At 44.1% G+C, this 27,708-nt stretch overlaps 2 protein-coding genes and 1 long non-coding RNA gene across 9 annotated transcripts; 1 reads left to right on the top strand and 2 right to left on the bottom strand.

Annotated features, from left to right (window-relative positions):
• Positions 1 to 1,172: 1,172 nt before the first annotated feature.
• Positions 1,173 to 18,992, bottom strand: slc6a15 (solute carrier family 6 member 15). Of its 5 annotated transcripts, XM_049029284.1 has the most exons (13): positions 18,702 to 18,992; positions 16,185 to 16,643; positions 10,778 to 10,935; positions 10,564 to 10,690; positions 10,274 to 10,455; positions 7,393 to 7,503; positions 6,747 to 6,988; positions 5,760 to 5,949; positions 3,412 to 3,604; positions 3,040 to 3,199; positions 2,634 to 2,796; positions 2,451 to 2,557; positions 2,161 to 2,354 (listed from the first exon to the last, which is right to left on the bottom strand). In XM_049029284.1, the coding sequence occupies exons 2-12, from the start codon at positions 16,474 to 16,476 to the stop codon at positions 2,453 to 2,455; spliced, it is 1,923 nt and encodes a 640-aa protein (XP_048885241.1). In that variant the 5' UTR covers positions 16,477 to 16,643; positions 18,702 to 18,992; the 3' UTR covers positions 2,161 to 2,354; positions 2,451 to 2,452. The 5 variants fall into 5 exon arrangements, with proteins under 5 accessions (XP_048885224.1, XP_048885232.1, XP_048885241.1 ...); XM_049029267.1 differs by lacking the exons at positions 2,161 to 2,354; positions 2,451 to 2,557 and adding an exon at positions 1,173 to 2,154; XM_049029275.1 differs by lacking the exons at positions 2,161 to 2,354; positions 2,451 to 2,557 and adding an exon at positions 1,173 to 2,154 and having other exon boundaries at positions 18,838 to 18,992.
• A 284-nt stretch (positions 18,993 to 19,276) lies between these two features.
• On the top strand, positions 19,277 to 23,279 carry LOC125705897 (uncharacterized). Its single transcript, XR_007381733.1, has 3 exons — positions 19,277 to 20,035; positions 20,804 to 20,856; positions 21,236 to 23,279. It is a non-coding gene; the product is annotated as an uncharacterized LOC125705897 (long non-coding RNA).
• Positions 23,280 to 24,197: 918 nt separating this feature from the next.
• LOC125705879 (tetraspanin-19-like) lies at positions 24,198 to 27,694 on the bottom strand. Of its 3 annotated transcripts, XM_048972212.1 has the most exons (8): positions 27,493 to 27,693; positions 27,282 to 27,360; positions 27,046 to 27,161; positions 26,617 to 26,691; positions 25,771 to 25,884; positions 25,517 to 25,690; positions 24,856 to 24,939; positions 24,198 to 24,757 (listed from the first exon to the last, which is right to left on the bottom strand). In XM_048972212.1, the coding sequence occupies exons 1-8, from the start codon at positions 27,556 to 27,558 to the stop codon at positions 24,620 to 24,622; spliced, it is 846 nt and encodes a 281-aa protein (XP_048828169.1). In that variant the 5' UTR covers positions 27,559 to 27,693; the 3' UTR covers positions 24,198 to 24,619. The 3 variants fall into 3 exon arrangements, with proteins under 3 accessions (XP_048828169.1, XP_048828176.1, XP_048828185.1); XM_048972219.1 differs by lacking the exon at positions 26,617 to 26,691 and having other exon boundaries at positions 27,493 to 27,694; XM_048972228.1 differs by lacking the exon at positions 27,282 to 27,360 and having other exon boundaries at positions 27,493 to 27,694.
• Between the last annotated feature and the right edge of the window lie 14 nt (positions 27,695 to 27,708).

Genomic DNA, 27,708 nt, shown 5'->3' with positions numbered 1-27,708 from the left:
CTTGATTTTTTGCATACATCGTTTAATGTTGTGTTCTCTCCAAGTGTGATAGTATCAAAGACACAGGAGCTGTAATGTCAGTCTTGTAACCTTTGAAGCGATTTCTTCTTCTGTTGAGGTACTTCGTGCTGCTTGGCAGTGAAACAGCCATTAGCCTCCCACCAGACTCCAGTGTAAAGAGCAAGCTGGAGAGCATGAAGTCCCAAAGCAGGAATAGTCCAAAGCAGCCGTGACGAAGACAACTATTATCAATCTTGAAAAGTGTCCCTAGAAATGCAACATGAATGCTGCTATAATTTAAACAAATCTTATTTTATATCCATAAATGAAACTTCTGTAAACTGTCTTCAGTTTTCGTGGGTCCCCGGCGGCTGCCTGCACCTGCTAAACCCACCCTGACAGTAGTAGGCTTGGGCGGTAACCAATTTGTCATACACTTAGGTCAGTTGGCTGGCATGAGAATTTTAGTTAGAGACAAGTTTGCACATGTTATTACATGTATGTAACAGTTTTACTACCTTGTAAATAGTCTATTGGCTTTGCAAAGCTACTTCAAAAGTGTTGGGGTACTTATTCCAGATTTATATCCTGCCAGGCATTTTCCTCCGTGAGCCGGAGTGTGTCCCGCCCAATGCCTGAGAGCGTACCATGCAGACATTACACTGCAGTACGTGATTTTTCAATGGTATTTTATAAAGCAATGCTATTCTAGGATTTGTAAGTCTTGGACATAAAATTCACAAAGCACTGGGAGGGGGGGACCCAAAGACACAGTTTAACTGAAAGCAAATACCTCAATTCGTAAATGTCTTTGGGCACAAACATGTAAGCCAGATGTATGGTGACCATGGCACAAGCGGGTCAATGCACTCCTACCTAACAGTGCATTATTATCAGCGCAGTCTGCGCGGGGTCGTGTGCCTCCACTTGTCACGCTTCAACCGTTACTTGGTGTATCGGTGGTGGAAGCATAATATCATGCTGCGTCTTAAGTTGACAATAAAACTTTCTGCAGCCGTTCCGGCGTTTGCCGTTATCGACGTTTCGCTCATGGAGAACCAGACCCTCCGAGTTGGTTTCTCTTTAGACTCCATCCACATTTGGTGTCACTATCGAGGATCTCGGGGCGGGCATCACGTCTCCAAATCGTCGAGACAGAGCACACGGGGCAGTCAGAATCACGTCTGATCTTTAATCTCACAAGGCGGATGCTGCGCTTTTAGCAGGTCAGTGGAAAAAAACAGGTATTTACAGGAAGATGAAGCATCGAACTAGTTTACAGCACATGAGTAAACAAAACAATCACCTGACGAAAAGCAACTTCTCTGTAGTGCAAAGTACTGAGATAAATGTAACGTATTTACAGAACACTGTATACATGTACACAGCTCAGCAAGTGTCCTAAGAATGAATCTGTGCAGATCTGAGGCGCATGCTTCTGAGGATCGTGAGTCGAACCCCCAGCTGCTCCTGCGGCTTCTCTACTGCAAGATCTAATCAGGGCTGGGGCGTTTCCTCGGTATTTACCTCGTGCCGAACGCGCAGCGAGTCACACAGCAAAGACAAGACAGCTTCCCACCGTGCTTAGGCAGGAGGCCGACCCACAGCCAATCTGCAGTAAAAACACAGCAAAGCGAAGAGCTGCCCAGCCTATGAAAGAGGACAGCGTAGCGTGTGCACAAGACAGGGCCTACATTACTTACACGGTATTATACAAGTCCATGTATGCGGATGTCCGGACAAATTCACAGTTGCGTATGAACGACGGTCATATGGGGGAAGCTATAAGCCTGATTCGGGCATGTCAGACCCGTCAGTCATTAGGTAGCCAATCCCATATCGGCCGTTGGGGGCGGTGTCCACGTCCTGCGAGCCACTCTGCTTCCTGTAAATGCTCTTGCCGGGCATTGGGGAGGGGGCCTCGCTGGGGGACTTGCCATGAATGAGGCTGGCGTCGTCATCCTCAGCACCAGGACTTTCCTTGATGATGCGGCCCTTTTTGTAGGAGACGTTAGAGAGGCTGCTGGACCCGTCGCCGATGAGGTCGAAGAACCGGAGCACGAAGACCACGGGCACGGGGAGCACGGCCAAGGCCACCAGCGAGCCGCACATGGCCAGCCCCCAGGGGGGGTAACGCAGCGCCTTCTCCTCGGCCTGGGATACGCAAACAACTTCTGTTTTCTATAGTTCTAGGATCATTCGATTTCAATGACATCATATTAGAGTAGAGAAGCTTTACTGATGCCATGGAGAAATTCCGCAACAACAACAAACGTTTAGTGCAAAACTGACAAAGTGCAAGGACAGTACACACAATGCTCATGAATGGTTTGTTTACACGGTACACAAGCAGAATCCTGTAAAACACAATATTATGGAATATTTAAAGTAAGTATGCAATTTTAGTCTGATACACTTTATTAAATTTGGACCGAGCCACACGCTGTGGCGTTCATGCTCGTGCACGGGACAGGGGGAGGGAGAAGGAGGGGCTTCGGAGGGATGCCTGAAGGAAGGGGGCGGGGTTGCTTTGTGTGGCTCGGTCCACATGCCCTACCTTTAAGGAAATAAATAAATAAGAAAACAAAAATCGTGGGTTGTATGTGTGTGACCAAAGCCTTACCAGTACTTACCAGCTCCTCGATCCAAGCATTGTAGCTGGGGGGCGTCATGCCGAGCTGGATGGCACTGGCTACCAACAGCGCCAGCAGCACGCAGGGGGTAAAGTACTTCCACATGTAGTAATAGAAGCGGAACGGTGAGAATCCAAGCATGTCTTTTAGGTCCTCAAAGAATCTGTTAAAAACAGGGCGGCTGAGGTCAACTGACAGCAAAAAAACATCAATGCAATGACATCATCTGCCTCACGAAGACAGATGCTAATCAAGGGAACAGCACAGCAGCCCAATGGTGTGATAAAGTAGGAGGGTTGCTGAACACAGCATTCAGAGAATACCTTAACATCAGCATGGCATCCAGCAAGATCAACTGAAGGTGAAAGGCTAGACTCGCGGTTTTCGATGCTCCCATGACACATACCTGTCAACACCATAGACCCAGGCCACCGCCACGTTCTCCAGGACCACCACAATCAGCAGGGGCACCGTGGCAGAGTAGTCGTCGAACATGGCCACGAAGTAGTTCCCAGAACGCTGCACAAAGAGCAGGCCGATGCTGAACGCCAGCAGGCAACAGCCCGCTTTGTTTAGCATGGGTAAGAAGGAGCAACAAAAATGACGTTAGTGTTACACACAGCTACACGGGGACAGTAAAACACTCCAAAAACGTCCGAGGCCAATGTGGGACCCCAGCACATGCCTACGATAATTATGCCCAAACAGTACAATTCATTAAAACCACAGAGCATTGCCTGTGCTGTTGTCCTGCCATCCCAGTGTTCCGTAAGCCCACCTGTGAAGAACTCCTTGCGCACTTTGAAGGTGTCCACTATGGGGGTGATAATTCCCTCAATGGTGCCGAACATGCTGCCCAGGCCCAGGTTGACCAGCATGAGGAAGAACATGACCGACCAGAAGGGCGAGGCGGGGAAGTGGGTCATGGCTTCAGTGAAGGCGATGAATGCCAGACCAGTGCCTTGAACTGCCTGTAGACCCCAAGGAACCACATATCATCAGTCGTGGGAGGCAGGGCAGGGCTGCACCGTAAAAGCACTGAAACACTAAATGGTCAATCCCCCGGCACCATTGAATTAGGGGGCAGGAAAAGGTGTGTTATAGCAGTTGACTCCTCCCGTTATTGTTGATGGCTTATGCTGTATGTTTAAATTCTGCTGTCCTCCTCCCCAGTAGACTAACCCTGAAATATCTCTTGATAATTCTGTCCTCCTGCATCACACCCAATGTTATTCCTGCCTCTTTCTGTCCCTCAAAAAGGAATTTCTCTTTTCTTTTTCCCTTGATCCCAACGCTGCTGGATTCTACATAAAACAATCCCTTGCTTCCAGGCACAAGTCAAATGGTTCTGCTATCATGCAAATGAACACCAGTATACAATCATGGGGAAAAAAAAATACACCCTCTTTCAATTCTATGGTTTTACGTATCAGGATATAAAAATCATTTGGTCCTTAGGAAGTCTTAAAATTAGGTAAATATAAACTCAGCTGAACAATACATGATATATTACGTCGTGTCATTAAACAAAAAATAAGCCGAAATGCAGAAGCCACGTCTGAAAAACTAAGTACACCTATATACCACTTAGTACAAGTATGATTAGGTAGCTTGTAGAAACACCTTTAGTAGCAATACCTTAAAGTAATTGTTTTCTGTACGACTTCAGTCTCTCACATCGTTTTGGAGGACGTTTTGCCCAGTCTTGATTCAGTTCGAGGTTTGTGGGTATTTGTTTATGCACAAATAAGGTCCCACCGCAGCATTTCATCCGAATGAGGTCTGGACTTTGACTGGGCCACTGAAACACCTTAATTCTTTTCTTGTTCAGCTATTCTGTTGTAGATTTTCTGGTGCACTTGGGATTACTATCTTGTTGCATGACCCAAGTTCAGGCAAGCTTTAGCTGTCAGACAGATGACCTCACAATTGGCTCTACAATACATGGGTATGCAGAGAAGTTCATGGTTGACTCAATGACTGCAAGATGCCCAGCTGTGCATTACGGCCAAGTATTGGCCGTCCATGTACGCGGATGTCCAGGACATTGTTCCAGAAGTCTTGTGGTTTGTTCAAATGCAACTTTGCAAACCTAAGCTATGCTGCTATGTTCTTTGTAGAGAGAAGAGGCTTTCTCCCGGCAACCCAACCAAACAAGCTATATATGTTCAGTCTTTTTCTAATTGTACGGTTACAAATACTGTTAACTGAGGTCTGGACAGTCCGAGTTGTAGCTCTTGGATTTTTTGCAATTTCTCTTGAGCATTGCAGAGTCTGACCCTGGGGTGAATTTGCTGAGACATCCACTCCTTGGCACTTCTCTTGAATGTTTCCCACTTGTGAATAATCTTTCTCAATGCAGAATGATGGACTTCAAATTGTTTGGAAATGGCCTCATAACCCTTCCCAGATTGATGGGCAGCAATTGTTTCTCTAAGATCATTGCTAACATCTTTCCTCCTTGGCATTGTGTTACCACACCTGAATGTTCCAGACCAGCAAACATTGCTTTTATAGAGGTGGTCATACTTGCTGATGGTCAATTAAATGCATTTTAATTGTAAGCTCCTTACCCTCTTAATTCCTATGGAAGCAGTAAGGGTGCACTTAACTTTCACATACTGCTTCTGAATTTTGGGTTAGTTTTTGTTAAACAAATAATGACGCAATGTAATGTCATGTAATGTTCACCTGAGGTTGTATTTACCTAATGTTAAGACTTGCTAAGGACCAGATGATTTTTATTATGTCCTGGTACATAAAACCTTAGGACTGAAAGAGGGTGTACTTTCTTTGTCACATGACTGTATGCAGCTACAGTCTCTAGTTTAGTTGTAATTATTTATTTACTTTTGCTCAAAGCTAAAGTGACATGTGAGAACTGCAAAATTTGCTCATGACCCAAAAGGTGATCAATACTTTTTTGTTAGTGATATTTTTATTACTGTCTTACGTCTGTAAATTTGAAGTACCTATTTTGAACAAATGAAGCCAAACTTTGAGAAAATGGGATATTAAAGATGTGCAATAGGCTCTATTTCCAAAATGACAATGGTTTTGGAGACATGCGAGGTAAAGCTGCGATAGCAAACACAAAACAGGGGCCATGCCTCCGTGACCTCTGACCTTGTTCAGCTCATCCTCGATGTCGCAGGTCTCTAGCCCCAACGCGGCGTAGCTGCCCTCCTTCACCCCACGGATGATGTCCGTCATCTGTCGGTAGTCCTCCGGGGTGACGTGACTGAAGTTGATGTGCTGTGGTATAAGGTCGGGGCTGATCTCATTCCCCAGATACCCAATTATCTTCTTCATGTTCCTGGATAATTATGGACAGAAAATATTGTCTGTTGATCTTTAGAAGGACACAATGATGACTGAAGACACTGGTATAGATCTTTAACCTCAACACCTTGTTGTCATACTTGTATGTTATTGTGTACTGTTTGTTTATTATATATATATATATATCGTATGTATGGTGCAGGTATGTTTTTGTTTCTGATATGTTCTACTTATTGTTCTTCACCATTATATGTTGCTTAAGTCTGCAGGGAGCATTTTATTAGCTGAGCCAATATCAAAGATGCGCAGGGCAAGAAATTACAATCTATCGGAATGTCAGTCGTGCAGAAATTCTTTAAATTGGAAACTCAAAGTCGGGCAGCAGCTGCCTGCAATGTTTGCATTGCCATCTTTTTCAAACAGCATAGCAACAGATAGTTACTTAGTAAAATTAATCTAATTACTAATAAATAAATAAATGTCACCTCTGCCAGAGCTGTAGTGGCGTCCTTTCGGTCTGGTCTGACGCTTGTCTCATCAATGATCGATTGAATGATTATTGGCTGCCTCACACATTCTCTGATCTCGTTCTTGGTAGTGAAGGATGATTATTCTGATAATCAGTTTGAGTATGGATGGGTGCATGCATGCATGTACGCATGCATGGACGTGGGTGCAAATGTGCAAATGCAAATGCGGCTTCCTTTGATGTCTTCACACGTGCCCTTTTCCAATAATAGGTGCTATGTTTGAGTCTCTTAACATGTGTCCATCACCTTAATGCTGCTCTTAGCCTCAACATTCCCAGAACACCTCATTGTGTTGACTCACATTGCAATACACTTGGTGTTCATGACATTGGCCTTGAAGCCCAGCACGGCAAACACCACCAGTGTGGCCAGCACTGACGTCAAGAAATTGATTGAGGAAACCAGCACAGCATCGAAATGGCAGTTGTTGTCACGCTTGTTGTAGCTGGAGAAGGCGATGACCCCCCCAAAGCCTAGGCCCAGGGCAAAGAAGACCTGTGTAGCAGCTTCACGCCACACTTTGGCCTCCAACATGATCTCCAGCTGCCCACAGAGAAAGGAAATAAAACTTTACCCAGAAGGAAATCTGTATCAGGTGTGTCACAAACGAGCCCAGAATTCAGCTCATGCAGCTAATAACTTTCGTAATTTTTCATAAGTTTGTGTCTTTACTGTTTCTATATTACCTCGATGTAATATATATAAAAACACAGATATGCACTGTAACCTGAAACACCATGGAACGCCTCATCACCATATTACAAACTAGCTAGAGGATATCCAAGATGACCTAAAGAATTTCCAGATGCTTCACTGAGGAGTTTTTGCACTGCTTGGTACAAACACGCGGACCATGTCACGGTCAAGCTGCCCCATTTCACAGGCAGAAGCAGGATTAACGTGGCCGAGCTTGAGCCCGAGCTGAGATGGGCCAATCTTAGTCGTACCTTTGGGGTGAACATGTGCTGAATGCCATCCAGCGACCCCTTCAGGAGTAGAGCTCTCACGAGGAAGCAGATGAGCACCACATAGGGGAAGAGAGAGCTGAAGTACATCACCTACGAGAAGCCAGGGGGTGAAGACGTTAGCGTTAGCATACATGTCGATCTATCGGCATGGAAAGCAGTGAGATGAGTGATAAAATCCTGGTTGATTTGGAGGAAAGAGTCAGGTATTGAAAAGGGTGGGGGATCCTTATGCACGGTGGTGCACTGATGAGGTCATATCTGTGACTAATATCACTGATAACCTGCTACGCTGTGCTGGTAGTGGAGCTTTCTGACTGGGGGGAGGATGGGAATCTGGCTTGCTCCTCGATAGTCCAAGGGCATAGCTTTGGTTATGGATGTTGTGGGAGCACGGTGTGTGTTGAAAACAAACCTCCACCCTTGTAGCACATCCTCATTCTGTCACTGCTTTGGCCGCATGCCAACCTGTGAAATTTCCACCCCACAGGGTGACCAGATAATCCACTTTAGGGAGGACACCTTGGGCTAGGACGGGATTTGTAAACTACCGTTTAATTAAAAGGACCCAGAAACACTGCATTCACTGCTGTGTGCTGATTGGTCAGTCTCCTATAATCATGCACGTATCACTAATGTCAATTAGAAATAGCTGGATGAGTGTTTCAGTCAAGGAAACAAGCCAGTCAAAGCACAAGAAGAACTGAACTATTTAGCCAAGCATTTCAGTTTTAAAGTAGCTTGTAAAATTCGGAGTAGCTCAATGTGTCCTCTCTGGATTATCTGGCCACCCTATACAAACCCTATATAAAGCAGAAGTAATGTATGTACGCTAGTTACCAGAACCAATATTATATAGTCATGTGTCATTTAACAACGAGGGTTCATTCTGAGAAATGTGCCGTTAGGCGATCTTCTCATTGTGAGAACATCATAGTGCTTACTTACGCAAATCTATGGTATAGCCTTACTACACACCTAGGTTATATGGTAAAGCGTAAATAACAAAAGTACAATGACAAGGAGCTGGACTATTTGGTCTCCCTACACCTCATGGCCGCAAGATGGCAGCATGGGCTAATAAAACGTGATTCTCACAGGTAAAACTATATAGTATGCACTATATGCGATATAGCGCACTAGGGCTGGGTACCGCCACCGATTTCCCAAATCAATTCAATTCCGATTCACAAGGTACCAAGTCGATTTGATTTCTGATTCCATTTGATTCGATTCAATATCGATCTTGATGCTGAACAGTTAGCGATCTGCATAAATTCGGCATACCATGTAGCATGCCGCGTGCTACTGTTATGGTATATCATGGAGGCGATAAGCACTCAAGCAGAAAGGGACAGCTCTGCAGTCACAGCATCTTTCAAAAGGGGAGACATTGTGGGTAAACAAGGTGTAAGTAAACTTACACCCTGTAATCACATTACATTTGTCAGCACTGATTTGTTGACACAAATCGCGGAAACACCGGCAACGTACTTGATACATTCTATTGATAATAACTTCTGTTTGGCTATAGTGCATTTTGTGATTAGTTGTCATTGTTCACACACCACAGCACACAACATCAGAATGTCTCCTCTGCATTTAACCCATATGTGACATAGCAGTAGGCAGCTAATTCAGCAGTGTTTGGGGGCGGTACCTTGCTGGTCGGGGATTCGAACCTACAGTCACTCAATTGACAAGTGTGTTTCCCTAACCATTAAGCCACCACTGCCCACACGTTGCTTAAATTGTATCTTTTATATTTGATAGATAACACAATATTAAGCAAAACATTTGAAATAATAGTAATTTGATATAATTTGGTCTCCCCCTACTGTGATGTTTGTGTATATGTATGGTCGGTTGATGGCCAGTTTTTCGCTGGTACTTGTGACTAGTGGCATGGTGTATTGCAACAGCAATAAAGGGTTCTCATCATCATCATCATCATCAATATTGGAAATCAATTATTTAAACCCAGCCCTAACATACACCCCTCCAAACTGCAAATGCTCATAACACTATGCTCATCCACCATGCTCATAACACTATGCTCATAACACAATGCTCATTCACTAAGCTCATAACACTAAGCTCATTCACTATGCTCATAACACTAAGCTCATTCACTATGCTCATAACACTGTGCTCATAACACTGTGCTCATAACACTGTGCTCATTCGCTAAGCTCATTCACTATGCTCATAACACTGTGCTCATAACACTATGCTCATAACACTATGCTCATAACACTATGCTCATAACACTATGCTCATAACACTAAGCTCATTCACTAAGCTCATTCACTAAGCTCATTCACTATGCACAGGTAACAGAATGTCGAGTGCGTTAAAACACCGACTACCTCATCACAATGAAATGAACCCCCATGCTTTTTAAAACCAGTCCACTGTATTGTACAGTAGAATAAAGACTCATCCTTAAGACAAACTGAGCTTCTCTGCCTGTGTCCATAAACTGTTAAGGATCTGGTTGAATTAAGGTTTAATTAAGGATATCGCCATGCAGCTCTTATGGTCGTGCTCGTACGTTTACACTCAGGCACACACCACAAGCTTCCACTGGAAACTCCTCCAAAGCTGGTCTGCAAAACTTCTGATCAACTTCCGAGACTCTATGCCTCCAGCAATGGCCTCTCACCCTCCCTGATGAGACTCTGAATGGGCCTGGACCCTATGCCCTAGGCTCTGTGCCTCTGGCAATGGGCTCTCACCCTCTCTGATAAGACTCTGAATGGGCCTGGACCCTATGCCCTAGGATCTGTGCCTCTGGCGATGGGCTCTCACCCTCTCTGATGAGACTCTGAATGGGCCTGGACCCTATGCCCTGGGCTCTCACCTTCCCCGATGACTGAATCCCCTTGATCATGGCCATGCACACCATGACCCACGCGATCAGCAGACACAGCGTCATCTTCAAGTTGAGGCCTCCACTCTCAGAGATGGAGTTGGAGATGTCCAGAGCCTCCCGGTACCAGAAGTATGTGGTGGCTGAGCTTTTGTCACACTCTGGCTCCACATCTACGAACGACAAACAGAGCTCCATGCAGGCATGCCGTCATAATAATATCGCTTGGTGCCAAACTGCCAATAACTCGAGCTGTTCCTCCGGGCCTGGAGTCGTCTTACATGTGTTTGTGCCATTCTTTACAAGTGGGCACTCGTGCCACGGCAGCGGCTGCTGGAAGGACTTGGAGAAGTAGAAGAGGCTCCAGCCGATAATGACGTTGTAATATAGAGCCACGAAGAAACAGACCTGCAGACAGACGGACCAAACTGAGCACCAAGCAGACCCAGGGGGGCGATGACGGCGATATCTATCAGGGATCTCCCGGACACTCACCATGCAGCTGGCAAAGCCGAGGCCGCCCAGACGGGGGCTGATGTAATTCCATGCCCCGATGCTCCCCCGCCGGATTCGCTGGCCCACTGCCAGCTCCAGGAAAAAGAGGGGGATCCCGATCACGATCAGCAGGAGTAAGTAGGGCACCAGGTAAGCTCCTGTCAGGAGAGGGCCATCAGGAATCCACACACACACATACACACACACACAAACACCCTATACACCGGATATCTAATACCGGGGGAACCCAAATCAGAGCGAACCCAACACAGGGGACAACCTACACAGGGGAAAACCTACGCAAGGGAAACCCTATAGAGGGGAAAACCCTATGCAGGGCAAACTCCAACATGGAGGTACCCTATGCAAAGGAAACCCTATGGAAGGGGAAACCCTACGCAGGGAAAATCCCAACAAGGGGTTGCTTCCTACAAAGGAAGAAACCAACACATGGAGAACCCTAAAACATGGAGAATCGTACACAGGGAAAACCCTACGAAGGGGAACACAGGGAGAAACTGACACGGGGGGGCTGGTCAGGTCCATCATGACACCCACACACACTCTCACATGATGCGCAGTTAGAGACAGAAATTCCCCAAAACTACAAAGGACAGAAAGCCAGCGGGAGCCCCCAGAGATAACTCAGGCAAACAGGACAAACTCAAACAGCCGAGGGAAGAATCAGACCCACCAACCGGAACGGCGCAGTCGTCATGCCTCTACCATAACCTGAACCCCAACCACAACCATAACCCTAATGCTACCTTCTGTTTTCCATTCACAGCTGGGGATAAAGAAGTTCTATGTATGTGCATGAAAGGCAAAGAATGTCATTTGTTATCTTTATCTTAAATGATACAGTCATTTTACAGGACACTCACACACAGTCCACATAATCATATCTTTCTGGGGACTCTCCATTCATTTCTATGGGTATAACCCTAATCTCAACTAAAAAGTTACAGGTTTCTATTACATTGTGGGGACATTTAGATATTTTGTATATACATAACCCCCCTCCCCCCACACACAAGAACACATTCCCTCATTTCAAAGCTTCCTCCATTTTGGTGACTGTGCCTTTAAATGATGACACCGGCAAGCAGTGCAGTGACCTGAACATCCTGTACTCCATGTGAACTCCCTGCACACAGGTATGAGATGGTGGCGATATGCAGCCCTGAACAGCACTGTCATTCACCAGGAAACACGCCCAAAAAAATGTGCAAAACAGGAATCACTACCATAAAACACAATCCCTTATATGTGAGCGTGTGTGTTCCACTCCACATCCCTGTCTCATCATGAAACACGCTCAGTACCTCTGCAGTCTTAATTGCTCTAGGGGTTTCCAACACAGGACAGCAGGGACACCAGCCAGCCCCTGGGAGATCCCTGCTTAATGTAAGCACTGCAGGACGGCTGATGTACTTCCAGTGTTCCCTTGTTAAATCTGCCTGCGATAACGAATGTGTGGACAACCAGGAGGGCCAAGCCACAAAAGAGACCCTCGACGTTAGAGCATACTACTGCCCGCTTTCCCAAAGACGCTCAACACAGTATTATACAATATAAGCATTCCAATGTGCCTGGAATGTCACAAATGGCAAATAAAAATCTCGTATCCGCACAGTATCTGCACAGTATTAGCCCGGTACATGAAAGATGACGTAATGCAATGAGCTTTTGACTGATACACAAAAAGAAAATCCTTCAGAATGATCTCATTACACGCTTCCTACCAGCTGAGGTGGTTTGGGCACCTGTCTAGGATGCCTCCTAGACACCTCCCTGAGGAGGTGCATGTCCAACTCGGAGGAGGTGGCTGGGGAAAGGGAGGTATGGGCATCCCTGCTTAGACTGCTGCTCCCCCCCACCTGGACCTAGATGATTGGCAGAGGATGGATGGATGGATGGATGGATGGATGGATGGATGGATGGGTTTACTCTCATCCCTGGTAAACGAACCATGTTTATCCAAGTTGTTGAAAGGGTTCGGCACTTTTCCTGCACATGTTGTATAAGAACAGCCAAGGTCAGGTCACACTTACAGCATAACAATCAGTCTCCTGGGATCCATCTTTTACTCTGTGAAATTTTAGGCTGACCACTATTTCCACAACACTGGCTGGTGAGTAACAGTGAGTATAAATATATAATCACCATGAAATCAGACAGGAAAAAGGAGAAAGCCAACTCATGGCACAATTCTTGAAGGAAGAAAGCATCTCTGGAAAGAAAAACTGAACTACAAAGCGGGTAATCAAGGTCGTACCTGAAGAATGAACACAACTGTCCTACTTTCACAAAAAGAATGCATATTCCGAAATACCAAAGAATGTCTCAAAGCTCAAGGTATTTTATCATTTAAAATAGAGTTTTGATAACTGAAAGGAATAGAATTTAATGATGGCCATCTTTCAAAGGTTCCACAGGAAAGGTAAATGGACACAAAAGATGCCCAGCCCAGCCACCCAACGGTGGAAAACATGGCTTCCCATAACCTTCAGATAAGATTTTGGAAGCAAACGGCTAAAGAGTGCAGCAAACATCATTAGTTATACAGAGAATGAAACCGGGACACTAGTACACAGACAGGTGTGACAAGGCACCTGTAAGAAGCCCAGTGACCCGAGATGGCCCTTAATGACATCACTCCAAACACGCCGAAGGCTGCGCATGACCAGATGCTAATGCTAATCTGTCTGCTCGCAAAATCATTACTCTTGCTTGTCATACGTTCCAAAAGGTATCAGCTCCAACCTGCAGGAAGCTGCGATCGCTTCCAGGATCAGGGAAGGTGAACTGGCATCGGATCATGGTACAAATCACACTGTGTCACTATTGAGCCATAACTGTAGAGCGTAAGAGAGCAAGCATATTCTTGTCTCTAAAACTGAAGAGGAATGCATATCACACTGCATTCACAGCAGAGGCATATCGAGGGAATTTAATTTTTATATGAATGTCAGTTTTGCGCCAAATATAAGTCAGTTTAGCGTCATATTCTTTAGTGGAGGTGCACAGTTACATAACTGAGCGATAAAGCCCTGGTAGCAATCAGAGACGGAAAATGACTAACATGTCATGCAAATGGTGAGAGAGAGGAAAGCCAGCTCTCTGGGTCAAACCTCAGCTAATTAGGACCACGAAGAAAGCAACTGTCTGTGACTCACACAAATGACTCCTTCCATAGCACCCATGACTCTACCGCAATCCGAATGGACGGGTGGTCTTTCATTTAACCAGCTGATAAATCTGTTTCCCTTCCAATGGGGTCACAGAAATTCTGACAACCAGATAAACACCCTGAAGCTGACTGATGCATGAGATTGGAGCAGGTTTTGATCAGAGGGCGATATTGCAAAAGTGAAAACGGGTCAAATGAATATTCGGTAGCGCTGTAAATTCAATGCACATTCATAATGCATTTATAGAACAATTAGTGCACCTTTGTAATGCATTTATAATGCACTCACAGAACATTCATAAGCGCAATGTAAGTATATTTTAACATCCAAACATACCTTAACAGCTTTAATATGCATTAACAACACACATAAGATTAAACGATTATAATATTTGTTATTATCATATAATGTTTCTTATTAATGTATAACAAGCTGTTAAGGTACACTTACATGCCGTTTATGAATGTTCTGTGAATGCATTATAAAGGCATTATGAAGATGCAGTTAATGTAAAGCATTACCAGTGTTCATTATGGTTGCACATGGTACTTATTCTGATTAAAACTTCCACAATCACTCATTTTACTCGTTTGGCAAAGAAAGTAGTCAAATGAGAGCTTTAAAATACTAAAACATTTTTAAATCTTCCAGAGGACTGGTGTTCCCTAATTCTAGGTTTTTTTCAGTGCAGTTCAGATCTTGGTCAACCTGGGTAAAGACAAAACTGTTCAGCATTAACTTTAGCTATTTCTGTCATACTAGCAGCGTGACTGCCAGGCACATTTTGCATCAAGCAGAATATTCACTTCTTATTGGTCTTACTGGCTGCAGCATTGAGCTGGTGTCACACAGAGTGAGTTTAAATGGCAGGATGATGCAACCTGTATTAAAATGCTATGGTCTGACCAGCACGTACTGGGCTACACAGCAGCTCGTTTGTAAACCTTTTTTTTACCGGTTGAGCAGTCAGTCTCACTGGGCACTGGGGCAGCACTGCAGGACAACATAGCACGTTCCTCCTCTAACTGCACAGGATGGAGTTTGTATGCAATGCCCTCCACCATGGGGCCGGAAACTGCACCCCTGGCCCAGACCTGATGCCTCTGAAGGGAACTCAGGAGGCTGGGTTATTCGAGTTAGTGCCCGTTGTTGTACTAACATCATATCCAGCACTATTGTGGAGGTCATGTGATTTCAAGCCCCCTAGTGGTGGTATTATCCTCCATTACGCAGAATAATACGATACAAGCCTAGTAGAGATAATGATAAAATCCTACTTTATATCATAATAATATACATTATTATAAATTTGTATTAGCTACAATAATTATAAAGCTATAATTATACATAATGTAGTAATGATATTTAATCATATATTATATGTAATAAAATAATAATAGAATACAGTACATATATATATTATACTCATTATTACAATACTATTATTGTTATTATTATTATTATTATTATTATTATTGGCGGTTACAATAATAATAATTGCTATAATTATAATTATAATAGGGGCGCCATGGTGGTGCAGTAGTTAGCACTGTGGCCTCACACCTCTGGGACCCGGGTTCGAGTCTCCGCCTGGGTCACATGTTTTTGGAGTTTGCATGTTCCGCCCATGTCGTCGTGGGGTTTCCTCCGGGTACTCCGGTTTCCCCCCACAGTCCAAAAACATGCTGAGGCTAATTGGAGTTGCTAAATTACCCGTAGGTGTGCATGTGTGAATGAATGGTGTGTGAGTGTGCCCTGTGATGGGCTGGCCCCCCATCCTGGATTGTTCCCTGCCTCGTGCCCATTACTTCCGGGATAGACTCCGGACCCCCCGCGACCCAGTAGGATAAGCGGTTTGGAAAATGGATGGATGGATAATTATAATAAAAATTATAATGGTTCATAGTACTCCGTGCTTTGGACCCTTAATAATAATAATATTCTATATCCTAAACTTCCTGAAGATTGCATGACATCCAGGCCAGGGGTGGAGATCATGTGATTTGTGGCCCCACCGTGGAGGTTCTCCTAGGGAAGGTTGCCCAGTGTTCTGCAGCCAGACCCATCTCCCTTCCTGAGGCGTGCAGACCACAGGAAGTGAAGGAAAAACTACTTCCTGTATACCAAATTCAACCTCATGCAACTAATATCTTTCTCTGGTGCCTGAACACCATTGTAGCTCCCGAGAACCACCTGCAGAAAGATGCACTTACCGCCTCCATTCTTCTGACAGAGGTAAGGGAACCTCCAGACATTGCCCAGGCCTACAGAGAAGCCCACCTGGGCCAGGATATACTGCAGCTTGCTGTTCCAGGCAGGGCGCTCCTCTTCTGTGTCAGAGCCATCCTCCAGGTCTCTGTCTCTGTCCTCCTGGACATCGCTTACGATGAGTGAGCTCTTCTTGAATGAATCATCGCACGTGTCCTCGTTGGAAAGAAGATCCCTGACAGACTCTGTAACATCATCGTCAAGCTCTTTCTTGACGACCTTGCTGTTTTTGGGCATTTGATAAGTAAACGGCAGCAGTAACTGGAAATGTCTCTCGGTGGGGAAAGGTTTCAGCCGACGTCCAGTTCACTTGCCAACCCCCACAGCTAACAAAGTAGAAACTCTTCTTTGCAGAATTTGAAATGCAGAGATGTGACGTTTTTATTTCTTCATTTTCAAAGGAACTGTAAACAAGAGAAGACAACAACAGCGAAACTTTACTGAGATGCACGCGCCCCTTTGCGAACCCAGAACAGCAAAGTACCACAGGGACACTTTGTTCTTATTTGGTTTAAATACTAGAACTCGTGGTCATAAGTGGAAATTAGCGGGAGAACATTTTAAAATGAATTTGAGGAAGCACTTCTTTACACAGCGTGTAGTTAGAGTATGGAATAGTCTTCCGGCTAGTGTAGCACAAGCTAAAACCCTGGGTTCCTTTAAATCAGAGCTAGATAAGATTTTAACAACTCTGAGCTATTAGTTAAGGTCTCCCCAAACGAGCTTGACGGGCCAAATGGCCTCCTCTCGTTTATTAATTTCTTATGTTCTAACTGCAACACATCAGAAAAGTCTATGACTGTACCCATCATTAGCGGCATCTAAATGCAAATCGTCATTCTACTTATCTGTCCAAAAACATTAAATTCTATCATGCTGCCTGTACGCCTGTAGCTGATTTTGTCTTGACAAAACGTACACAGGTTTAAGACCATAATGCATGGCGGAGCCAGTACGGCATTAGACGGTATTCGAACCTACGACCAGGGCCGGCCAATCCGACAGGCGACATAGGTGGCTGCCTGGGGCGCCAACTTCTGAGGGGGCAGTTAATTTCACTTTGCCTCGGACGGGGGGCACCGGTGCTCATGCTCGCCTATGGTACCACAATCGGCTAGGACCAGTACTGGCTACAACCCACCACAGAAGGTCCGATCCATCAGACCTCAGAGGCGCTGACTCCATTATATATTCGGTATAGAATGGACTCCAGGTATGGTAAAATATTATCTTCAAGTATTTGGGGGTGTCCAAACTCACAGACTTTCAGATTCTGACATATGATATTATTACTTACATTTTAAACAAAACTTCACTTATCTTTACAAGTACCTTACTTGTCATTTTGAAGTGAAAATGATGCAACTATTTTTTTTTCTTAGTTATATGCACATAATTACAAGCCTTCTTGAGCTGAGCACGTGATTGGGAATATAGTGAGATGATGGGTTATTGAACCTGCACTCACCCATCAGTGAAAGCACACGCGTTGCAAGTTAAGTCGCTTTCAAAGTTTAATGACAAATTATAAATCACCACGCTCCATTTAGGCAGCTGATTTAAGCTTGCGTTTCCCGAAAACAGATTAAATGACTCATTGCTTTATGTGTAAGTGAACAAATTGCGGAATACCCCTGACGTTCTCACCACACACAAGTCATTACGCCAAGAAACTTTAATAATTCAGTAGGGAACCCAACCCGACAAGCGTGGGGCCCCAAACACTGCGTCGGTGCTCACGGGTGGCTGGCCGACGGCGACAAGCGACCGCGCTGTTACTAGAGCTGAAAAGGCCACCGGCGGCGGTCCGCAATACAGACGCACTGTGCCGCAGTTTATCTTTACAACCCGCACACTGGGTCGAAACAAACCCCACTTTTTAAAATCTCAAACAAATGCTAAAAATGTCAAAATGCATTTACATATGCCGAAAGCCTTTATAAAAGAAAGACGACATCATGTACTTGTAGTATTGTTCAGACATACAGTACATGATCCGGAACGTATATAAATGAAATACGGTATCATATACATGCAGATATACTATAAAATGTACATGAACCAGAACGCATATAAATTAAATACGGCAGCATGTACATATGGAGAGATAATGTACATCAACGTGAGCCTTTACAAGATAAATACGGCATCATGTAAATATGCGGAAATATTGTACATGAACAGAAAAAGACCCATCATGTGCATATACAGAGATCTCTACTGTTTTCATTTAACTGCGAATAGTTCCAGTATAACTGCGCAGATGACGAATAATATCTTGAATACTGAACATGAACCGGAGCCCAGTCCATATTAATAACCAACTTATAGCGCAATCAATCAGTAACATGAACGTCCGACATTAAGTAATATATCAGATTTTTGGCACTGGAGGTAAATGAACCCTAATTAACATGGTGGTGTATTTATCGTCATTTATCTTTTTTTAATCATTTTCTTACCAGAATGAAATGATTTCCCCGCCCAGTCATCCTGTCACATCCATGTGCGCTCTTTCCTTCGCACCCGTAAGAATTCTGCACCAAACCTCGCAAGGTGAACGAAAATGCGCCAAAACACAACGCACACGCTATTTACCTGCGAGGGAGACTGTCGACCTTCTCACAAGAAAGTGCGTCGGGTGTCACGCTGCTGCGGGGTCACACGCCGCTCGGGCAGCATCGTTTGGCCGGCGATGAGCGCAAGAGGCGGCGCGCCAGCTCTCTGTGTTAGCGGCGCACGGCATTGTAGTCATGTAGTAGGGGCGTCTTACTCTACTCATCAGGAAGTATCGGCATTTCTATTGATTTTTTCGCAACTGAAATTTTTGTGTGCAATAGATTTATAAGGAAATCAAAATGCGATGTTTTTTTCTATGTCCACTTTAACATTCTTTCTATATTGTGACTTCACTTAACTACGACACCCCTGTGTACATCTTGGTTCAGCCCACAATTACGAATGCTTAAGCCCCCGACTGCGGTAAGCTTATGTACTGTCGTGCGCAATATTCAGTTATAGAGATTGGCTGAACTTGAAGATGTTATAGCATTCAGCTTTTTTTGTTTGCACTTTGTGTGTGATTAAACGAGTGAGTCTGTGTTATTTCTTAAAGCAACACGAGATTAACGAATGCGATCCATTAACTTTAGCTGGGTTTCTTATCTCCATTTCAATATTAACGATCGGCAAGAGGACTAAAAGCTGAAATAGCAATATTACATATTTGAATTGGGACGTTACCTATGGACATTTAACGTATAAACGTATAATACCCTCAACCGAGTTTGTAGTGTATCGTGCGTTTAATATATTCATAATGTTTTCCTACTCCAGCGCTTTAATAATGATTGAATGCACCTTTAATGAGTGAGTACATGACTCCGGGGGTTACTGGAATTTCTCCCTGATACTGGCGATCTGTTGAAACGTTTTACAAACTGCTACTTTCACTGCATACTAGTTGTTTCTTTCACCCTTATAAGCTAGTGATAGCTGTTCCTGCTGGGGCAGATCTATATTTACTGCCTAAGTTAAACATCTACGGTAGTTGTATAATCATCAAACATTTTAAGTATTCCCAACCAGTAATAATGTTCTATAAGTCAGCATGCGTACTGATTGAGCGGTTCATTCTTATAGCTTGTATTGCTCTGCCGACTATGTAACAACAAGTTTCTAAAAATGACTGATGCAAAACTGCAGGCAATTTGCAGGTCGAAACTGCCGGGTAATGCTGATATGCAGTTACTGAGAAGCTCGACACCGCCGCCCCCGGCCTTTCAGCTGATGACTGGTACGCGAAGCTTTTCCCTTCCTTTCCGTTTACATGCGTTTCTCCTGTCTTCAGTTTTCCATCCCATAAGATGTGACCTCAGCACTCCTGCGCGTTTCCTCAGATGATTTCTAACGTGGTGTTTGGCACAGTTTGCCTGTGAGTGGAAGCAGGTTGATTACCGTAGCCTCTCATATTACTTACATTGACAGCTAACTAACTCCCTTTTCAATGTGCTGCTCTGGATGATGAGAAGCTTTGGTACTTATGCGATTTTTCTGGGCTGGATGCAGTAATTCTGAGGGATGCTGTGATAGGTGGTGGTAAGTAGGACAGCTTCTTTATCATCCCTGACAACTGCCCCGAACTGGAGACTGAAACCCACCTATTGAACACCTATTGAAATTATGGTGCTGAAGAACATTTGTTTTGCGGATGAACACCTGATGGATTAATCACTGATTTTTATAGTTTAATGTTATTTGTGAGAATGTAATCCACATGCATGAATCCTGGCAAAGACCATTTTATTTGGTTTGTGTTAACTCGCTAGACGTAATACAGTAACGAAACATTAAAATTCGGATTTAAATGTTGCTGTTACTGTTAACAGCAGATTGCAAACCTCGGATGGCAATACAGTAAAGGGGGGGGGGGGGGGGGGTGCTTCTGGAGGGAAAGTCCACTTTTAGAGTTATTTTATTGATTCATTCCCCGTTCTATGTTCATGAGCACGTAAATGAGTATGTTGTAGTTTTTCAGGTCCCCCTGCCCTTTAAATCTTGACAGGGAAACCCCAGCCTGCCCTCAGGTCACATGGTTCTGCTCATCATGCTGCCCAGGTTTGTTCTCACAGAGCTATACCTGTCTTTACACACGTCACGGCTGTGACTGTTCATGTGCGGGACAGTCTGGGGGAATGCAGGACCCTCAGCTCTGCGGGCATGCCTTCCTCCTGCACGTCTGGGATTTGTTTACCTCGTAATATGAGGAATCAACACCTTCCCTCAAATGAGTTGTTTAAAACCACACACAGGATGTTGCATTTCAGGTGCTCTGTGTGTTCTGCCTGTATATTCTTACTAATGTGGTGTGTTTCACTGTACAGTATTGTACGATTTTGCACGAGTTTTATTTGTACGATTGGCTAATCGTAAGCATCGCAATGATGTAGTCAGTGGCTGTTTTTCTGTGAGGAATTATCGCTTGTGTTTTGTTTAGTTGTCTCAGATATCTGGGCCGATTGGCTGATTAAGGAACTGCATACCACCAAACAGGTAAGACCAGCAGCGTAAAGACGATAAGCAGCTTTAATACCTCAGAGTGTGATAGCAGATACAAATAAAGGTCAATAAAAATGGCTCAGATATTTGTGTGATGTCAATGGAAGGTATACTGGAAATTTTTGCCCCTTCCATATTTAACGCATATGTGGGTGAGCTCACATTTCCAGTGAAAAACAGCAAGTACTTCAGACTGCCTTATGTAAGCCAAACACCAAAAAATAGTGTTAAGAAGCACAGCTGGAGATAAAAAAAAGGCTATCTTTGTCTTGCTAATGATGCACTGCATCTGCGCTGGTTTTTAAGTCGGGGATGGTTACTACCTGCACCCCATTTGGCCATTAATCTGGGGAAGTTCTTCAGTGACCTTGGAGTTTTCTTCATATAAATTTTACGTAGGCAGCAGGAGTGGCGCAAATGCCCTTTTTAATACTTAATGCCATGAATCAGCCTGTGGAAACCTGAAGCCAGCTGAAAGGCGATGGGGTTACCGTGGTATCGCAGACCACACAGCATGAGTGGGACCCAATACGGAAGGAAAGGCGCAGTAACATTTTACACGTACAGGACGCGATTAAAAAGCACAGATCATTAATACTTCACAGCACGTGGTGCTACTGTATTATGCCAATGTGGCCTGTTTACTTTGAAAACCAATGGCAGCTTAGCATGTTCACAGTGTATGCAATAATATAGAACATCCCATAGCAAATGAAAATACCTTTGAAATATTCTGTCAAAGTGCATTCTATTTATAGCCTTTAAAAGTAATTCACTTAGTAGTAGCAGTTTTCTACCTGGGAGATTTTTGAGTAAAATTGATTATAGAAAACAGATTAGATTTTACATGGTTTAGTGGAATGGGACAAAGAGGGTGATATATAAACATACTGATCTGAATAAGCGCGACAACATTAAGCCTAAAAATGTATTTTAGTGAGTACATCTATTTCAGTGTACACCAAATGAGAATGTCCTCAACTGAGGATTAACTTCAGAAAATTATCCTACAGATGGAACCATATCAGTGGGACATGGATTGAATTGTTAGAAGTAGATATTCAAAAGTCAATCCCTGTATTTATGTCATTAGACGTTAAATAGTATTGTAGCACCGGCAGAGTGCATGTCTCAGCATGCCCCGTGTGCAACTGTAAATAGCCCCTGTCTGTCAGGGTCAGCACCCGTCCGTCCGAGTCTTTCATGTCTCCCCGTTTGACCAGCAGGTGGCACCAGCCATCCTGTCCTCCCCGTTGTCAAAGTCCTTAGTGTGCTTCTCTTGCTCCCTATACTGCTGCATGGCTCAGTGAGCTGACTGTGTGGCGGCTAACTTCTCTGTTGGGTGTTCAAATCCTGCCTTCTTTGTATTTTGTAGATTTTGTTTCCTAGTGTTTCATATGTATCATTTTTCCTAGTTCCTGTATTTTGTATTTGGTTTTGGTTTTTTGCTTTGTGCCCATGGTTGTGTTTTACCTGTCTTTGTTCCCCTTGTGAGAGAATCTGTTTCCTAGTTTCAGTTTCATGGTGTAGTTTTATCAGGTTCACCTGTTACCTGTTTTCCCAGCCCTTGATAATTGTTTTCACCTATCCTGTGTTATTCTTGTTACCCCTCTGTATTTAAGTTCCTGCCTTAGTTCAGTTCCCCAGTGGGTCATTGTTGGATGTCACCTCGTTTCCCCGCCTGTACGATGCCCCGCCCCCGTGCCAGAACCTCCCGAGTCTGTGGCACTGTCTGTAATTGTAAATAGCCTTTGTTGTATTGTTATTGTTAATGGTTGCATTTCCCTATTGTCGCACATGCGTTTGCCCGTGTATTGTGTGTATCCTGTACGATCCTCGTGTGTTCTTACCCTGTATATCTCTCCCACCGTGTGTGCACCTTACAGCTCAGCGTCTGACACCCTTGTGTTCCGGCTGTGTGTTTTTGGTTCGATGCTTGTTGGGTGCCTGTTATGGACCGCTATTAAAGACTGTGTTTTCCCTGGCAAGCGAGTCTCCTTATCCTCCTCTGCTCCCGCGTTGCCTTGGTCCGCCCAGCGCTACACTATATTATGATGTTTCTTAGTCTTGCTTCAGCTCATCCATACATCCATCCATCCCTCATGTATCCATTTTCATTCCGCTTATCCAGCTCTGATCATTATTTACATTTGACTGCCAATTCTGTAGATCGCACTGTTGTCTTTATTTTTGATTTCAGATCGAGGAGATACAGTGACTCGACGCAGGGTGCTGTGTCGTCTGTGTGTGGAAGCTTCATGATCTCCAGCTGTTTACCTGGGATTCCGCACACTACTCTGGTTTCCTCCATCCAAACATGTGTGCCCTGCAATGACTCGGCATCTCATACAGATCTCGCGCTAGACTGGTTATTAAAGATGGATGGATGGATTTTGTGACAAGTGCAGAGGTGGGAAATGAGAGCACAGAGCAGTACACGGTTTTTGCCTCAGCAAGAGCAATGCTGTCTGGGTCTGGGACGAAACCCAGGAAGACAGGTGGGCGCAGTTCATAGGTGAAATTAATGGCGAAGAATTGCTGATGGTGCATTGAACTGTTGGAAAATGTTCATGGCAAAGCATGGAACGTCTCAGGAAGCAGGACACACATACATACACATACGTATAAACACATGCCTTACATGCACACACAACTCACACACATATGGTCTCACACATATACATACATTGACATGCAGACACACATACACTCAGACACACACTCATAGACATGTACTCATATCTTTGTGGGGACCATCCATTCATTTCTATGAGAAAATACAAAATCCAAAAGAAACAACATTGACCCCTACTCAGTCCTAACCTTAACCATAAGTAACCAAACAAATTTGTATCTTTTTGATTGCAGTGCCAATTTTTTATAAAATGGAGGTTATCCTTAAGGGGACTGTAAAAATGATCCCCAAAATGACAGGTTTTTGAAACATTGTGGGGGCATTTATTACCCACGACGTAAGGTATACTTGGACCACACACACAGACGGACAGGTTGGGGTTGGATTCGCACCCCAACACTGGAAGCAAGAGGCTATGGTGTGTAAATTCGTGTTAAGCAAAAAGAATATTAGATTCTAATTAAGATGTTCCCAATGACTGGGATGGGTTGGCACCCCATCCTGGGTTGTTCATAAGCTCCAGGATAGGCTCCAGACTCCCCCCAACCCTGAATGGGACAAGTGGTTTCAGAAAATGGATGGATGGATGGATGGATGGATATTCACAATGACCTGGGGTTCTCCTGGGACTCAATCAAGCAACCTTCTGCTCAAGGCCTTCAGCTATTACTGCATCGACTGTCTGCTTTACAGAGGAAGGTCTCGACACGCTACGCTAAGATAGACTGCCTTGTCTCCACAGGGAATGTTTAGTTCAGGCTGCACTTCTTGTCCTTTCCTCTGAGTGATGTGACAGAAGCACAAGCCAAGGGCCAGCTGCAGGGCCTGCAGAAGACACACCATCATTTGTTGGCTTGAATTGGCTTCATAATTATGGGCAATGAGGAAAAATGTATAAATATTTAACCTGCTGCTTTGCTTACCTGAATTAAGACCAGTCCTAACTGCAACTCTAAAACAGCAAGTCCATTTGCCAACAGCCAGTCCTCTATACTCTGTTGACAGCCCTGTCACAGAGAGGTATAACAATAAGGTGTCATAGGAGTGGTAGGAGTGATGATCCATGTTCAGCTTATGCTAACGTAAAGGGGTCTTTATTGTTGGAGCAAACATACGAACAAAAGTACAAACCAAAGGACTATATGGAGCCAAAAAAGGAGGCAGGAAAGATAGCTAAAGAGGAACAAGAGCTGACCTGAGCACAGTGAAGTACAGTATACAGCACGTACAAAATGTACAGCACTGTAACACTGACAAATTCACTGCTCAACTAAAGGGTGCTCTGCCACTACACCAGGTACCATACTTAGCTAATTAGGTACAAGTCAAATACTAGGAATTATGTGTAACTGAGAACAGGTGAGGGTCATTAAGAGCCAGAAGAGACCTCTGCTTCAAACAGAGACGTGACAGGATTGTTAGAGATGGATCAGAATAATAGGTAGTTCTCGTCCCTATTTATGGCGTCCTGCATTTCTTACGAAGGCTGAGCTGTCCTAACAGTTAAATGCTAGAATCATCCCTCAATAAAACACTTTAAAAGTAAAGTGTCTCTGTCTCTCTTCAAGCTGTGTGCTCTCATACCTGGAGGTAGACCGCTGACCCTTGGCCAAACCCCTGTGTGCTGTTGTTACTGTGGAGGACTGGACAGCTGCTCACATTAAAACAGGACCAGGGATATATATTGCTTTCTGGAAGTGAGGAGATGTAAAGGTTTCGGTCCCAATCAGTATAGTTCATCCTTCCACAGCATTTTCCCTGTGGAGCAGTGTACGGTAAGTTAGTCTGGAAAAAGCCCAAATGAGAAGTATATGGAGAATGTGAGGAATATTTCATACATAACACTGCAGAGTGTCCAGCAGCTGCCACATGACCTGTGCCAGTTCACCCGCTGTTTTGTTGCCATAGACAATGATTAATTGGTCAATCTCATCCATCAGTGCTCCAGAGATCTAAGGAAAGAGCAGAGACTGTCAATAGGAGTCATATGACTGTCCGGTCAGGATGTTAAAGGAGCAGAGGCAAATTAATAAGATATGAAATGGCTGTCTGATTAGGATTATATTAAATGAGTTGAGGGGTGGTATGGCGGTGCAGTGGTTAGCATTGTCGCGGCACACCTGTGGGACCTGGATTCTGTAGGTGTGTATGTGTGAGTGAATGGTGTGTGAGTGTGCCCTGCGATGGGTTGGCACCCCATCCTGGGTTGTTCCCTGCCCTGCGCCTGTAGCCTCTGGCATAAGCTTCCAGGACCTGTGCCACCCTAAATTAGGCAAGTAGTTACAGCAGATGAATGGATGAAATTGGTTGCAGAATCATATACGTCTATACGAGTTTATCTGCCTGTAATCAGATGTGTTGGGGGGGCATGGGCTCCCTGGCAGTTTCAGTGGGACCAGCAGTAAATAGGGGTCCCAAATTTTACACCCTACTCGAGGTGATGTTTTGTCAGGTAGCTTAGAGTTTCTGGCTCTGTCCCAGGCATGTAGGTGCCCCCTGCCTTGTGCCCTGTGCTTCCTGCAGGCCCTCCATGACCCTTTATAGTAAGTGGATGAGTCGTATCTGCGGTATCATGGGAGGTAGTGCATGGATAACCTACATGTCATGTGATCTGCTGCCTTTCTTATGCATGTTGTCATTCTAGGTTTGTCTCATATTTGGGAATAGAGATAAACTGTACCTACCTTTTCTTTATTTATCATCATCATGGATATGACAAAAATTTGTCCAGCAACTATAGGTGTCAGGAAGGTCATGTGCTAAAGGTATAAGAACATGACCGTTCATGAGAAAGAAAGCAGAGCATAACCAGAGACAATGGACAGAGTGAGCGAGCACCTTAAGGGGAAGGAGAGGCTGGAAACGCTGCCTGGCCGAGTGTGCTTTTCATTTGCAGCCAAACAATGCCAGTACACAGACATATTAACAGCTACTTTTACCTAATAGTATGTTTCAGTCAGATATTCATTCATCCCAGTGCAGCAGCAGCAGACCTTTATAATACACTCAACATATATTTACAGTATTATGGCCAGTACTACATTTTCATGGACTGATATGAAATTCCTGCAAATCTAGTTCTATAACAATTGCATCAAGGCTTCTGTACTTACCAGTATTATGAAACATCTGATTTCTGTAGCTGCTCCTATGTATCCAAGGACACTGATACCAGCAACAAGCAGGCCCATTGTAAAGAGAGCCGCGGCGATAGCTTTCACAGCGTTTCCTAGGCAAATTTAAAACACAATAAAAATGAGCTTACAAAAATAAATTAAAAAAATGGTGCATGTGTACTTGTGTTTTAAGGAATTTATTTTGCCATTTAAATCAAAAATACTGAACTTACCAGCACTGATCATTACAATTAAGCTGTTCTGGTCAAATAAAACCCAGACACCACAACTAAAGAAAGCAAGTCCAAGTATCTAAATGAAAAAAAAAACGTAATTTTTAGTCATTCTCATTGTATAGCTACATAACACACAGAAAATATCTGAAAAAGTGGTACAGTTAAGTCCAGTTACAGTCTTGGTGGTGAATATTGTCTATTGACTTACCAAAAACATGCTGTTGAAGACTACAACAAAGAACTTCAGACATTCAACTTTTTCCTTTCTTTTCATGCTTTTTTTTTATCTGTTTTCAAAATGCACATACGATCAGATTCGAACAACTTGTATCCCAGTAACACATCAGACGTTGCTAAAGGACGCAGGTTGTCGGCACGGTGCGCGTTTGAAAATGTGAGATGCGCTCAGTTTGTACCTCACCGC

The sequence above is a fragment of the Brienomyrus brachyistius genome, chromosome 1 (assembly GCF_023856365.1).
Source record: "Brienomyrus brachyistius isolate T26 chromosome 1, BBRACH_0.4, whole genome shotgun sequence".
NCBI lineage: Eukaryota > Metazoa > Chordata > Actinopteri > Osteoglossiformes > Mormyridae > Brienomyrus > Brienomyrus brachyistius.
The sequence above is the reverse complement of the archived record's forward strand: the minus strand, read 5'-3'. Positions and strand labels throughout refer to the sequence as shown.